This window comes from Pangasianodon hypophthalmus, chromosome 15 (genome assembly GCF_027358585.1).
Source record: "Pangasianodon hypophthalmus isolate fPanHyp1 chromosome 15, fPanHyp1.pri, whole genome shotgun sequence".
In the NCBI taxonomy this organism is placed as follows: Eukaryota; Metazoa; Chordata; class Actinopteri; order Siluriformes; family Pangasiidae; genus Pangasianodon; species Pangasianodon hypophthalmus.
This window is the reverse complement of record NC_069724.1, coordinates 17,149,189-17,161,435: the sequence shown is the minus strand read 5'-3', so window position 1 is coordinate 17,161,435 and position 12,247 is coordinate 17,149,189. Positions and strand designations below refer to the sequence as shown.

At 39.0% G+C, this 12,247-nt stretch overlaps 1 protein-coding gene across 1 annotated transcript in view; it reads right to left on the bottom strand.

The window, feature by feature from the left end:
• Nucleotides 1–12,247, bottom strand: part of col27a1a (collagen, type XXVII, alpha 1a) — an 81,081-nt gene that overhangs the window by 51,223 nt on the left and 17,611 nt on the right. Inside the window, exons 7-9 of the mRNA XM_034311275.2 lie at nucleotides 7,982–8,035; nucleotides 4,516–4,560; nucleotides 4,120–4,173 (exon numbers count right to left, since the gene is read on the bottom strand). Coding sequence (XP_034167166.2) covers nucleotides 4,120–4,173; nucleotides 4,516–4,560; nucleotides 7,982–8,035 — 153 coding nt within the window. The remainder of the gene's footprint in view (nucleotides 1–4,119; nucleotides 4,174–4,515; nucleotides 4,561–7,981; nucleotides 8,036–12,247) is intronic.

The following is a 12,247-nucleotide window of genomic DNA, read 5'->3' as shown; positions in this document are numbered from 1 at the left end:
GGTTTTATCTAAAATCTTCATTTACAGTGTGGTTTCTACTGCCGGAACAATGGATTCAAGAGCAGTACAGGGCAGATTATATTCAGGCTCCTGCAAATGAGGGTGTAATAATAAAACAAAAGCGAAATTAACATAATCAAATGATAAATTACAGACCACAAAGTAATAACCTGATTAATCGCCATGATAAAGTCCTAGAACAATGTGCTTTTAAAATTTCTCCTCCTTGGCGGGTGTTTTCAAAAAGCATTATTTTCAGTGACCAGCAACGGCATTTCCGTGTGAATGGGATGCCAAAATGTGAACTATGTTGTCAAAAATATCTGTATACATGTGGACAGGTCCTGAGCTGCACCACCAGCAAGGAGAATAAAATCTGAGTACAAATATGTAAAAAGGTTTATGAGGGACCAGGAAGAATTTGAGCAAGAAATTGAAACATTTTCCATTTAGTTTTAGTTTTCTCATTTAGTAAATTTAGTTTACAGTTTTATTTCCTCTGTGAATATTGGTGTTAATTGAAAAAAAAAAACAACTGTCTACGCCACTGGTTCTGACACAACATATTCGCATCAAGCACAACACATATTCTCATCAAGCACAAAATAGCCTGATGACAATGCCAAGAAATCTGTAAATCTTTTTGTTCACTAGTTCATTTAAATGGTTTATGAACAAGACTAGGCATGTCTAGTTTCAGACGTCATGTTGTTCTGCTTTATTGTTCCATTATTTTGGGTTACATACACATACAGTACATTTCCCTTTTATTTTATGACATTTATTTACAATCCTCCGAATGAAGGATCAGCTAACAGGCTAGTGTAAAACATCTCTTGGATTATAATTAAAAATAGATTGTTGAAGATGGTTATAGTCCATATGTGTGCATGTGTGTTGATTATTCAGGAAGATCTTTTATCAATATAGGGCTCTACTGACATCTAGTGTATGGAAGGCTGTCATACGCTAGTTGCTTTTTGTCCCCAAATGCTGGAAATGGAGTTTGCATAATTAATACATTAAAACATTAAACAATTACTGGAAGAAAACAGCTGGCAAGTTGTTTGTTATTGAAGACCTTTTAGTCCTTCTCCTGCTGCAGTTGTCTCTCTGGTTATATTTTTGTCGAAAATGTCTAGTACTTAATGTGGTTTATTGATTAAAACAAATTCTCTGTGACACTGAGTTTTTTTTTTTTTTAAATGCTTGGAAGTTATAACGTTTTTTTTTTTTCTTCTTTTCTTACTGGCACACTAATACAACAGGCATGCAAGACCAAATTTATATTTCAAATATATATATGTTACTGGTTTTACTACAGTTTACTACAGCCTCAGAAGCACTCTGCTTGTACAGCTGATGAAGGACTTTTGTCTGAAACTGGAAACTATACTGAATTTTTACACCTCTAAAGTTAGGTTCATTAATATTCTAGCTATCTACCACAGTATATTGTATGGAGTTTAAATTAAATAATGAATATGAGTTCAGTCTTTCAGCTTTAATTTGAGGGTATATACATCTACACTGGGTGAATAGTGTAAGAAATTACAGCACTTTTTTATATGTGGTCCTAACCTTTAAAGGGAGCAAAAATAATTGGACAAACTAACATAATAATATATTAAGTTGTCATTTTTTTAATGCTTGGTTGCAAATCCTTTGAAATCAGTGATATCACCAGACACTAGGTTTCTTCCCTGGTGATGCTCTGCCAGGCTAAGAAAGAATCCATCTGTCATCCACCACATGTGTTTTCTGTGTTCTTCGGGGTCTTTGGTGTTCCTGAGCTCACCAGTGCATTCTTTCTTTTTAAGAATGCACCAAATAGTTGATTTGGCCAAACCTAATGTTTTTGCTATCTCTCTGATTGGTTTGTTTTGATTTTTCAGCCTAATGATGGCTTGCTTCACTAGCAGTAACAGCTCTTTGGACTTCATATTGAGAGTTAACAGTAACAGATTCCAGATGCAAATGCCACACGTGAATTATTACTCAACTGTAGACTTTTTATCTGCTTACTTGTAATGAGGGAATAACACACACCTGGCCATGGAACAGCAGAGCAGAAAATTGCCCAATTACTTTTGGCCCCTTAAAAAGGGGTGGGTGAGGGGGGGACCACACATAAAAAGTGCTGTAATTCCTACAGTGTTCACCTGATTTGGACGTAAATACCCTCAAAGAAAAGTTGAAAGTCTGCAACTTGAGATCATATTCATTCTTTTTTTTTTTCAACTCCAATATACTCCTTTAAACAGTTAAAATAAATAATAACTTTGTCAATGTCCAAATATTTATGGATCTGATTGTATATGAACTTTGGATGATAGAAGAAGAATGAAAAACAATATTTTATAATTCCATAATTCAATTTCTCTTTTGGTATAAAAACAAAGCTTTTGTTTTAATGATAGCAGAGGCTTCCTATCACCACCATTATGAGTTCAAGATGCGGAAATGAATAGAGAATGTTTTGCGCAAGAACTTTTGGCTTTATGCATTATATAGTGATCTAGTACCAAGTGGGAAAGTAAAAAAAAAAAAAAAAACAGGATATTTAAACAGCCCTGAAATGTTTAATCATTATAAAACTTAAAACCAAAAGCAGCTTTAATCTCAGAACAGTGGTTACTTCTTCACTGACACTGAAAGCATGATGATGACTAATCACTCATCAACCTTCTGATACTTCATCAATGACAGTCAAATACAACGGACACACACACACACACACACAGAAGGATCCAGAGAAACACACATGCATACAATAGACAAACATACTGCATATTATTTTTAAAAAAATTGCTTACTTATGAAAAACTTTTAATGAAAAACTTACTGTCACTAGATGGGTGTGTTAATATAAGTTACTCTTGTGACTCTAAAATTGAACATTGTAGTCCAGCATATTTTTGTTGAAGTTTATATGTGAATTTGAATGTCTAATTTAGATGGAAACATTTATGTAGCTGGAACTAAAAAGGCAAGTTGGTGCTTAATGGATGCACAGATTTAAACTCTGAATCATGTGCAATCTGATAAACTGCGTGCACGGTTTGTGGGCATGTTGTTGGTTCTGTACAAAGAATAATTGCATAAATGATGTCAGGTGCAAAGTATGAGAAGAAAACAATTCTTTAATTAATTAGTATGTTCTTGATAGTTGTGCCGTGTTTGCATTATTCCAGGAATAGTGCATACATACACATCAAGTATATAACTGATTACTGACAACGTCAAAATTTGGTGTGACCACCCTTTGCTTTCTAAAAATGCATCAGTAGTCTCAAGTATACTTCATATAGTTTTATGAGAACACTGGCTGGCAAGTTTAAGAATCTTGGAGAATCTGCCACAGGTTTTCTGGAGAATTTCATACTTGCTTCTGCATTTGCAGGTAATCCCTGACAGCCTTCATTATCTTTTTTTAATATGTTACTTTCTTTACTGAGATACAAATATTTTTCTTTAAAATGTATTTGGGGAAAAAAAACATTCGTAAATCTAAAAATCACTCTTTTTTACTGATGCAATATTGCAGAAAAATAAGTAAAAAAATAAGCATCTAAGATCAATAAGCATGTAAGACCTTTTCACAGACTCTCTTTAAAAGCTGTTGGCATCAGAGGTGCAAATCTGAAATCAACTTTATTATGGTATTATTTTATAATGATTTGAAAAATTTTTCTCATTAGCTTGTGATGCTGAAACTGTTTTTTCATGTTTTGTCATCAAATAGTGGAAACATTTACGCAAATTTAATCCCTGCCCATCGGTCATACTAATTTACTCACGTAATTACCATTTGTAAAATGGCTGTGAGGTTTAGTAAATCACACTGTGAGCACTAAATTTAACAGTTTGCATCAATTCTACCTGTATTTTGCCATTTTTTGTAGAAATGCTCTAAGTTCCATATTCATTAAGGCAAAAATGGAGGAGACATGCTATTTTGCTCACGTGAAAGTTTGCAGAAACATTTAGTAAATCAAGGGCCCAGAAAGACAAGAAATAGACAGACAAATAAACACATACAACACAAACAACACAAACACTCTGAAACACAGACCCACACACATACAAACACACTTCACGGCAGAAGATCTACTGCACCTGCCTGCCAGGATAACCTTTGGCACCAGCACTTCCATCAGGCCCTTGCTCCCCCTGAGAGAGAGAGATTTAAAATAAAATAAAATATTAAACTATAATGGCATATGTACATGAATGTGCGCTTCAATTATTCACTGGTGAATGAGTGCTGTACTGTTGGATTGGATGAAGTAAGAGGGTGACACACTACTCAAAATATTAATTACAAAACCTGTTTTTATTAAAATAAATAACATAAAATAAAATAAAATAATAAAAGTGCAAAAGGTTTCCTTTTGGTTACTGAGATTAAGATTAGGGTTAGGTTTAAGTGTAGTCATAGCATTAATAATTATGTCAATGGAAGGAAGGTGTATGCGTGTGAGAGAGAGAGAGAGAGAGAGAGAGAGGACTCACTGCTTCTCCCGGGAGACCAGGTGGTCCAGGATGGCCTTTTTGCCCCTGTAAAAATAAAAAATGAAACAAAAAAAAAATGAATGCTCATACTCACATGCACACTGCTGCAACTTTCTGATGTTTATACATTTCAACATCCTGTTATGTGACATTGTGTGTGTGTGTGTGTGTGTGTGTGTGTATATATATATATATATATGTGTGTGTGTGTGTGTGTGTGTGTGTCTCAAGTTGCTTGGCTACTTGTACACTTGAGATATAAATGTTTTCCAGCGGATGTTCCCATAAATAATTTAAGCTCAATGCAGATCTATAGCAAGAATGGAAACTATGCATCAAAAGTAAAATCCACAAAGAGTAATCTGGGTGTTTGTCTTCTCTACTAGCTGCCTATGAATCCTAATGCTAATCAAATGCTGTTGTAACAATGTACAAATTTATTTACTCTGATACAGTAGGACAAAAAAACTAAGTCTATGTTTTTTAGATAATCCCTGGTAAAGTACATCGTTTTACAATCCATGTTTCATTTACATGTGACTCAAAATAAAAGAAAAATTGTCAAAAATATGTGACATAATCAAAAAGTTGTATAAATTTTGAAGTATTGTTACTAATTTTGGAATAAATAACTAACAAGTGAGCCTAATGTAAAACATCAAAACGAAAAATCTGGGTACTCCGTCAGCCAATGGCTAATACATGTGACAGGTCTATAATACAGCAGGATAGATCTGTTATTACAGGAACAGAGAAATAATGTTCAGCTTTCTTTTGTTCTTCTGAAACAAACACTGTAGCCACACATTGGTTGAACAATAGGGGTCTGTTGATGAGTACGATAGTACAATTGTATTCCATGACAAGACAGAGCTATGGTGAACTTTTACTTTAGCAAACTTTAGCTGAACCGTGATCTGTTGTTGACACAAATAATAAAATAATACTAATATGAAAGAAGTAGGATAAATGCTGTTATTCAGAGACAGTTTTAATGTATTAGTAAAATTTAAATGTAGCACTGTGTGTGTGAATGTGTGTACATACATATGTGTGTTCGTGTGTGTGTGTGTGTGCATACTTGTGTGTGTGTGTGTTTGTGTGTGTGCACGTGTGTACATACATAAGTGTGTGTGTCTACAAAAACTGCAGCTTCTATTTAAAAATAAATGAATAAAAGAGCCAAAAAGTCATTTTGGTTACTGAGGTTAAGGTCAGCATTAGATTTAGATGTAGGCATCACATTAATTAGCTGCATTAATAATTATGTTAGTGAAAGGTCCTCACAAGGATAATATGACAAATGTGTGTGTGTGTGTGTGTGTGTGTGTGTGTGTGTGTGTGTGCGCAGTGGGAAATGTGTAGTTATTTATGTCTTGGCAGGACTCTTCCTGACCTGCCAGTGTCTGGAAATCCATTCACATGCAAAAACATGTACTTTAAATGCACATTCAAAGACACACTCACAGACACTGACACACACTCTCTGTCTTTTTCTCTTCTCTCAGCCAAGGTTGTGAAATTAAACACTGCATGCTGTGTTTTTGAGGGTTGGCTGCTTTTCTCATCAGTGTTTTCAACGGAAGCACACACACACTTGCACACACGCACACAGGAACACACACATTCACATACACTTCAAGTGTATTCCTTGAAAGGTAATAGGTAATGCTCAGCATAATGTGTAAGGTGGCAATTTTGCTAGATAGCTAATTATGTAGCTAGAAACTTATATGAATTAACATGAGCTAGCTAGCTAGTTAACAAACCTAGCAAGTTACTGAAACCCTAACATTAGGGTAATTAGCTAGCCAGATAATATTACCATTCTTTATATACTATTGATAAGGTGGTGTTCACTTCAGCATAGCTCACTTGATTAGTTAACATAAGAACAGAATAGAATATTTTTGGATTATTTGGTGTCAACTGTACACATATTAAAAGTATTTTTTAAAGTAATTACTCAAGTAATTTTTCACCAGATGACTTCTTTACTCTTTCTTGATAACTAATTAATAACTTTAACTTTTTAGTGAATTATTAATTACAGTAGCAGTACTTTAATTAAAGTCAGTGAGTTTTGTATTTTCTGCAATACTGCATTAAATCACAAGTATATGATGATATTGTTGTGATATTCTACTTTTAAAAAAAATGTCTCCATGCTCAGTTTCTGTATTATTGTGTGAAAACTGAAAGGCACTTCATGTACTAGCTTTTAGCTTCTCAGCTCATATAAAGGAATATAAGCTAAAAGAACTGTGCAGGATAATATTTTGTGTGTAATGTAATATTTGACCATGTGCCAAAGCAATTCATAAATACAGTAACTTGACTGAGCAGTTCTAGGCTGTGACCCTAAAAATGCTGTATTCAAAACAAAGAACAGCAAAAGGAAGGTCATGTGAAGTATTTGGCATCATTAGAATTGTGTCGCAGATGCATATTATAATAAGGAGGTGAATTTCAACTCTATACTTTTGTTTTTTAAAAAGACACTGCCAAGTGGCTTTTTTGGTTTCAACTCTAATAGTGCACAAAGTAGCACAATTGTTTTTTAGGTGAGGTGAAAGCAAAAGTGTTTTGACATTGAAATGTAATACTGTTTGTGTCTTGAGGTTGTAGGGTTTGTTTTAGAATGCTCTCCAGCTCTGTAGGTGATACTCTGCCCAAAAAAACTCAAACATGCTAACACTGAAAGTTAGCTTTATATTAATATTCAGAAAATAGAACTTACAAATCAAATGCATGAATAGGAAAATAATATTCTAGAAACACAGCAGAAATCACAGAATGTGAACATACCAAGCCAACATACTGAGTTTAGCCCTACTCAATGTGGATTAGTTTTAACCTATGGAGCTTTTTGGGAAGTTTTCTAATCTGATTGGTATGGATAATGAAAACTTTCACAACTTATTACAAGCAGACTTCAAATGTTATAGCACATGGTTGATAGGCCTACATGGGCAACCATTTTATTCAAATAAAACGGTCTGTTAAAAAAAAACTCTGATTAAGTGGAGATAAGATAATCGAGGTTATAGGTTAATCAAATTAGTGCAGCAGGAGATAAATGGCAATTATTGTAGGTTTGTTAGACTAGCAGGATAAAGCAGTGGAAAGATAAAATCTTTCCAAATCTTGTGTGTCAAATCAAGATGAGCTGCAATGTGCATGTGTGTGTCTCTGATTCTGCATCACAGCTGTGTAAAACTTTCAGTGGGGATTCCCTGCAGCGTTTACAGTTATATCCATGACAACACATACACACAGTGAGACACTACAATATGACTATACAGAGAAGCACAGAGGATATGTCAGAGATATAAAAGTGAGTCATAAAGAACTTTTAAAACATGGGAAAAAGCATGCACAAGAGAGCAAGAGAGAGAGAGAGAGAGAGCATAAAAGGCACCATCACTATTATATGCAATTTTTTGTCAGCAGTTTTGTTACCTACCTTTCGACCCTCTACACCAGGTAAACCAACAGGACCAATGATACCAGGATCTCCCTACAAACAAACACAAATCTTAAGAGCAATGAACTCAATAGGCAATGCTAGGAAATCATCTAAGAGAATGACTTGAGAATTTAATTTATATTCTTGTCTTGCACAATTTACATATAAAATCTAATTGTCTAACTGAGTACTTGAAAGATCAGTCTGAGCACAAAGCAATGTTTCCATCCAAGTAATTTTATGAAAAAAAAATTTTTTTAGTGATTTTGAAATGTTTGTTAATATAGGCAATGATGTAGGCATATTACACATACCTATCACCTGGTAGTTTTCATCAATAAGCAAAGTCTATTGTTGACTGATGAGAAACACCCCTTAGATTTAGTGTCCATTTTGGTGACTATCTATTTAAGCTTGTTATATCAATAAATAATACATATAAAACAATAATAATATAATAATCCATATAAAAATGCTATAAATAAACAGGAATGAGGTGGATTACTTCCTCGAAAATTAATTTTCAAGAGAATTTTTTTAAATGCCTTCGAAGGAGATACTAGAAGTAAATAGACTAAGCGCACATTGACCAATCAAAGTACAATTCCATGAAAGGTGATTTGAACAAAAGTAATGGTAATGGTAAGTGCAGCTTTTCGGTTCACCGTGCTTGCTATTCAGAAGAGACATGGCATGATTATGGATTTGAAGCATGTGGCGGCGGGGGTGTAGTTGAGCATCAGCTGTGGACAGAAAGAAGGCAGGTCGAACAGGCATGTAACATAGGTAGACTTGTCACATGCCTGCCTCCCGTTTCCTCATTTCCCTCTGAACCAAAAGGGAATTGTTACCCTGGTGCTGAAACCCAGGATTTGAGAAAGATTCGCCGTCATGGAGTCCTCACCACTCACGGAGATCATCAAGACCCTGGCCCACACCCACCAGACGCAACACCAGGCCATCCTTGAGCTGCGAACAGAGCAGGAGCAGAGCTTCCAGACCCTGTTCCAAGCTCAGGCAGAGGACCAGCAGGTGCTACGGAGCTTGGTTCAATTGGCGGTTACTCCCCATGTCACGCTCTTGAAAATGGGACTGCAGGACGACCCGGAGGCATTTGTCGAGCTCATCGAGAGTACCGCTAAAGAGTGGGGCTGGCCAGAGTCACAGTGGTCGGTCCACCTTCTGCCCCTACTGTTAGGGGAAGCCTAGCTCGCAGCCCAACAACTTCCAGTTGTGAACCTGCTGGAGTACCCAGACCTAAAGCAGGCCATCTTGCAACGGGTCAGCCACACCCCCGAACAGCACCATCGGCCGCCCATTCATATTCACCCAGCAGCTCATAGACACCTCCTGAAGTTGGCTGCTGGCAGAGGAGCATGCCACCGAGAACGTGGTCGACCTAGTGATGCTGGAGCAGTTAATCACCTGAATACTGCAGGGGATGGCGGAGTGGGTCCAGTGCCACCATCCGGCGTCGCTAGATGAGGCGATCCAGCTGGTGGAGGACCATTTGGCAGCATATCAGGGGGCAGATGAGCCCCTCTTTTCTCCCAGCCTCTCTCCCTTCCCCCCTTTTTCTCCTCACCCTCTTCCTGTCCCTGCACTCTGGCCAATTTCCCCGAAACCATCTCCCCGGTCCTGGGGTTTCCCTACCCCTCCCTCCTCTCCTTCACCTTGGATGTCTCCCCTAACTCCCCCTCTCTCCCCACAGGTAGAACCTTCCACGCCCACCTGGACTGAGGCAAAGCCCGGGCAGGACTGCCGGCGTCGTGGGAAACCTGGGCTTTTCCAGGATCAGCGCTCCCCTTGGGAAGCAGGAATACTGATCCAGATCCTTGACAAGCCTCCAGCCTCCCCCGATCAAGCAGGAATGTACCACATGTCAGTGAGTATACAAGGTAGTACACATCAGTCCTTAGCGGACTCGGGGTGTAACCAGACCACCATCCATCAAAGCCTGATTCAATGCAGGGCATTGGAAAATGATGGTGAAGGTGAGGTGTGTGCATGGGGATGTTCACAAATATCCGCTGGTGCCAGTCATTATTCAATTCTGGGGGCAAAAGCATAGAGTGGAGGCAGTGGTCAGTCCTCACCTCACCCATCCACTAATTCTGGGGACAAATTGGCCAGGTTTTCAGACATTGATGAGGGAAATGTGTGTTGGTGGGTACTGCAGTAGCAAGGCATGGTGTGCGAGGTGCGCAGCTTTGGCTGAGAAGGCACTGCCTGGGCCATCGACGTCAGCTCCGTATCACGAAGACATGGAGGGTGGAAAGGGCTCAGGGATTTCCCTCTGGAGTAGACATGCAATTAAACCCTCAGGCACACATTCAAGTGAAAGTATTTGATGGTCAATGAGTTCAGCCCAATGTTACGCTCTCCTTCCCCTACTTCTCAATTATTAAGGATAGGTTATATCGGGTGATGCAGGACACTTGAACTAAAGAACAGATGACCCAGTTGTTGGTCCCAAAAAGCCATTGAGAGCTTCTGTTCCATGCGACTCATCATAATCCCATGGCTCGGCATTTGGCCCAGGATAAAACACTGAACGGTTTAATGGCTCATTTTTATTGGCTGGGCATTTGAGGCGATGTTCGCAGCTAGTGTGCAGTGTGTCGCGAATGTCAGCTGTTGAATATGCTGGCCACCCCAAAAGCACCATTGTGCCCCTTTCCATTAATCGTGGTCTCCTTCGAAAGAATTGGCATGGACCTCGTCAGGGCATTAGAAAGGTGCACGCGGGGATATCACTTTTTGTTAGTCCCGGTGGATTATGCAGCACAATACCCAGAAGCAACATCTCAGCATGCAGTATTGCAGAGGCACTCTTCCATGTTATCTCCTGAGTCGGGATCCCAAAAGAGATCCTGACTGACTAGGGCACCACGTTCATGTCATAGACACATAAGGAAATTTATGAATTATTGGGGATTAAATCGATTCACACCAGCATTTACTATCCATCCCACAAGAAAGGTGCAAAAACTTAAATCCTGGCTGTATAATAGGGGTACTCGGCTACGGGAATTTGCACAGGGGATACAATACTCATTTTACTACCCACATTGAATTACTCACAAAGTGGCAAGGACCCTTTGAGGTCACACGGCAAGTTGGAGAAGTAGACTATGAGGTCAGGCGAATGGATAGAGGCGAATGGATAGATGGACTTCAAGTATACCACCTCAATCTCCTGAAACTGTGGAGAGAGGCAGTTCCTATGGTTCTGTTGATGGTGGTTCGAGAGAGGGAGGAGTCTAAAAAGTGTGGCCCAATTCACCCTGGTCCCCTGTGGAGACCACCTCTCACCGTCCCAGAGAGCACAGGTTGCAGGAGGAATTTTCCGAAGTGTTTTCGCCTCTATGCACGGACCTCATAGAACACAACATTGAGACTCCTCCAGGTGTGGTTGTTTGCAGCCATCCATACCGGTTGCCTGAACACAAAAAAAAGGAGTTCCACAGCACAGTGGCCCGATGATTTTGTTTGCTCATAACTGATGGGTCGGTCCTTTTTTTTTGTGTGGACTTTAGAAAGTCAACACATTGTCTAAATTTGATGCATATCTGTTGCCTTGCATTGATAAATTGTTTGATCAGTTAGGCGCAGCTCGCTTTTATTCGACATTGGATTTAACTAAAAGGTATTGGCAGATTCCCTTGACTCCAATATCTCGTGAAAAAACTGCCTTTTCCACTCCCTTTGGATTACACCAGGTTGTCTTCCTTCCGTTTGGGTGGTTTGGAGACCCAGCAATGTTGCAACGTCTCATGGATTGAATCCTCCGCTCGCACAATGCATATGCTGCTGCTGCTTACTTGGATGACAATCATTTATAGAAATGATTGGCAGCGGCATTTGCAACATCTGAGGGCTGTCCTGAGATCCTTGAGACAGGCGGGATTCACAGTGAACCCAAAGAATTGTGCAACTGGGTAGGTGGAAGTATGGTATCTGGCCTTCCATTTGGGTCATGGGCAGTTGCATCCCCAAATTGATAAGACAGCGGCGATTGTGGCCTGCCCAAGACCCAAGACCGAAAAGGAGGCGAGGCAGTTCCTAGGGCTGGCTAGCTATTATAGAAGGTTTGTACCTAATTTTTCGTACGTCACCAGCCCGCTGACTGACCTCACTAAAAAGGTGGCGCCAGATCCGGAGCCATGTGAGCAGGCTTTCTGCCAAGTAAAAGCAGTTTTGTGTGGGGACCCGCTGTTGCAATCACCTGACTTTTCTCTCCCTTTTGTTCTGCAGACTGAT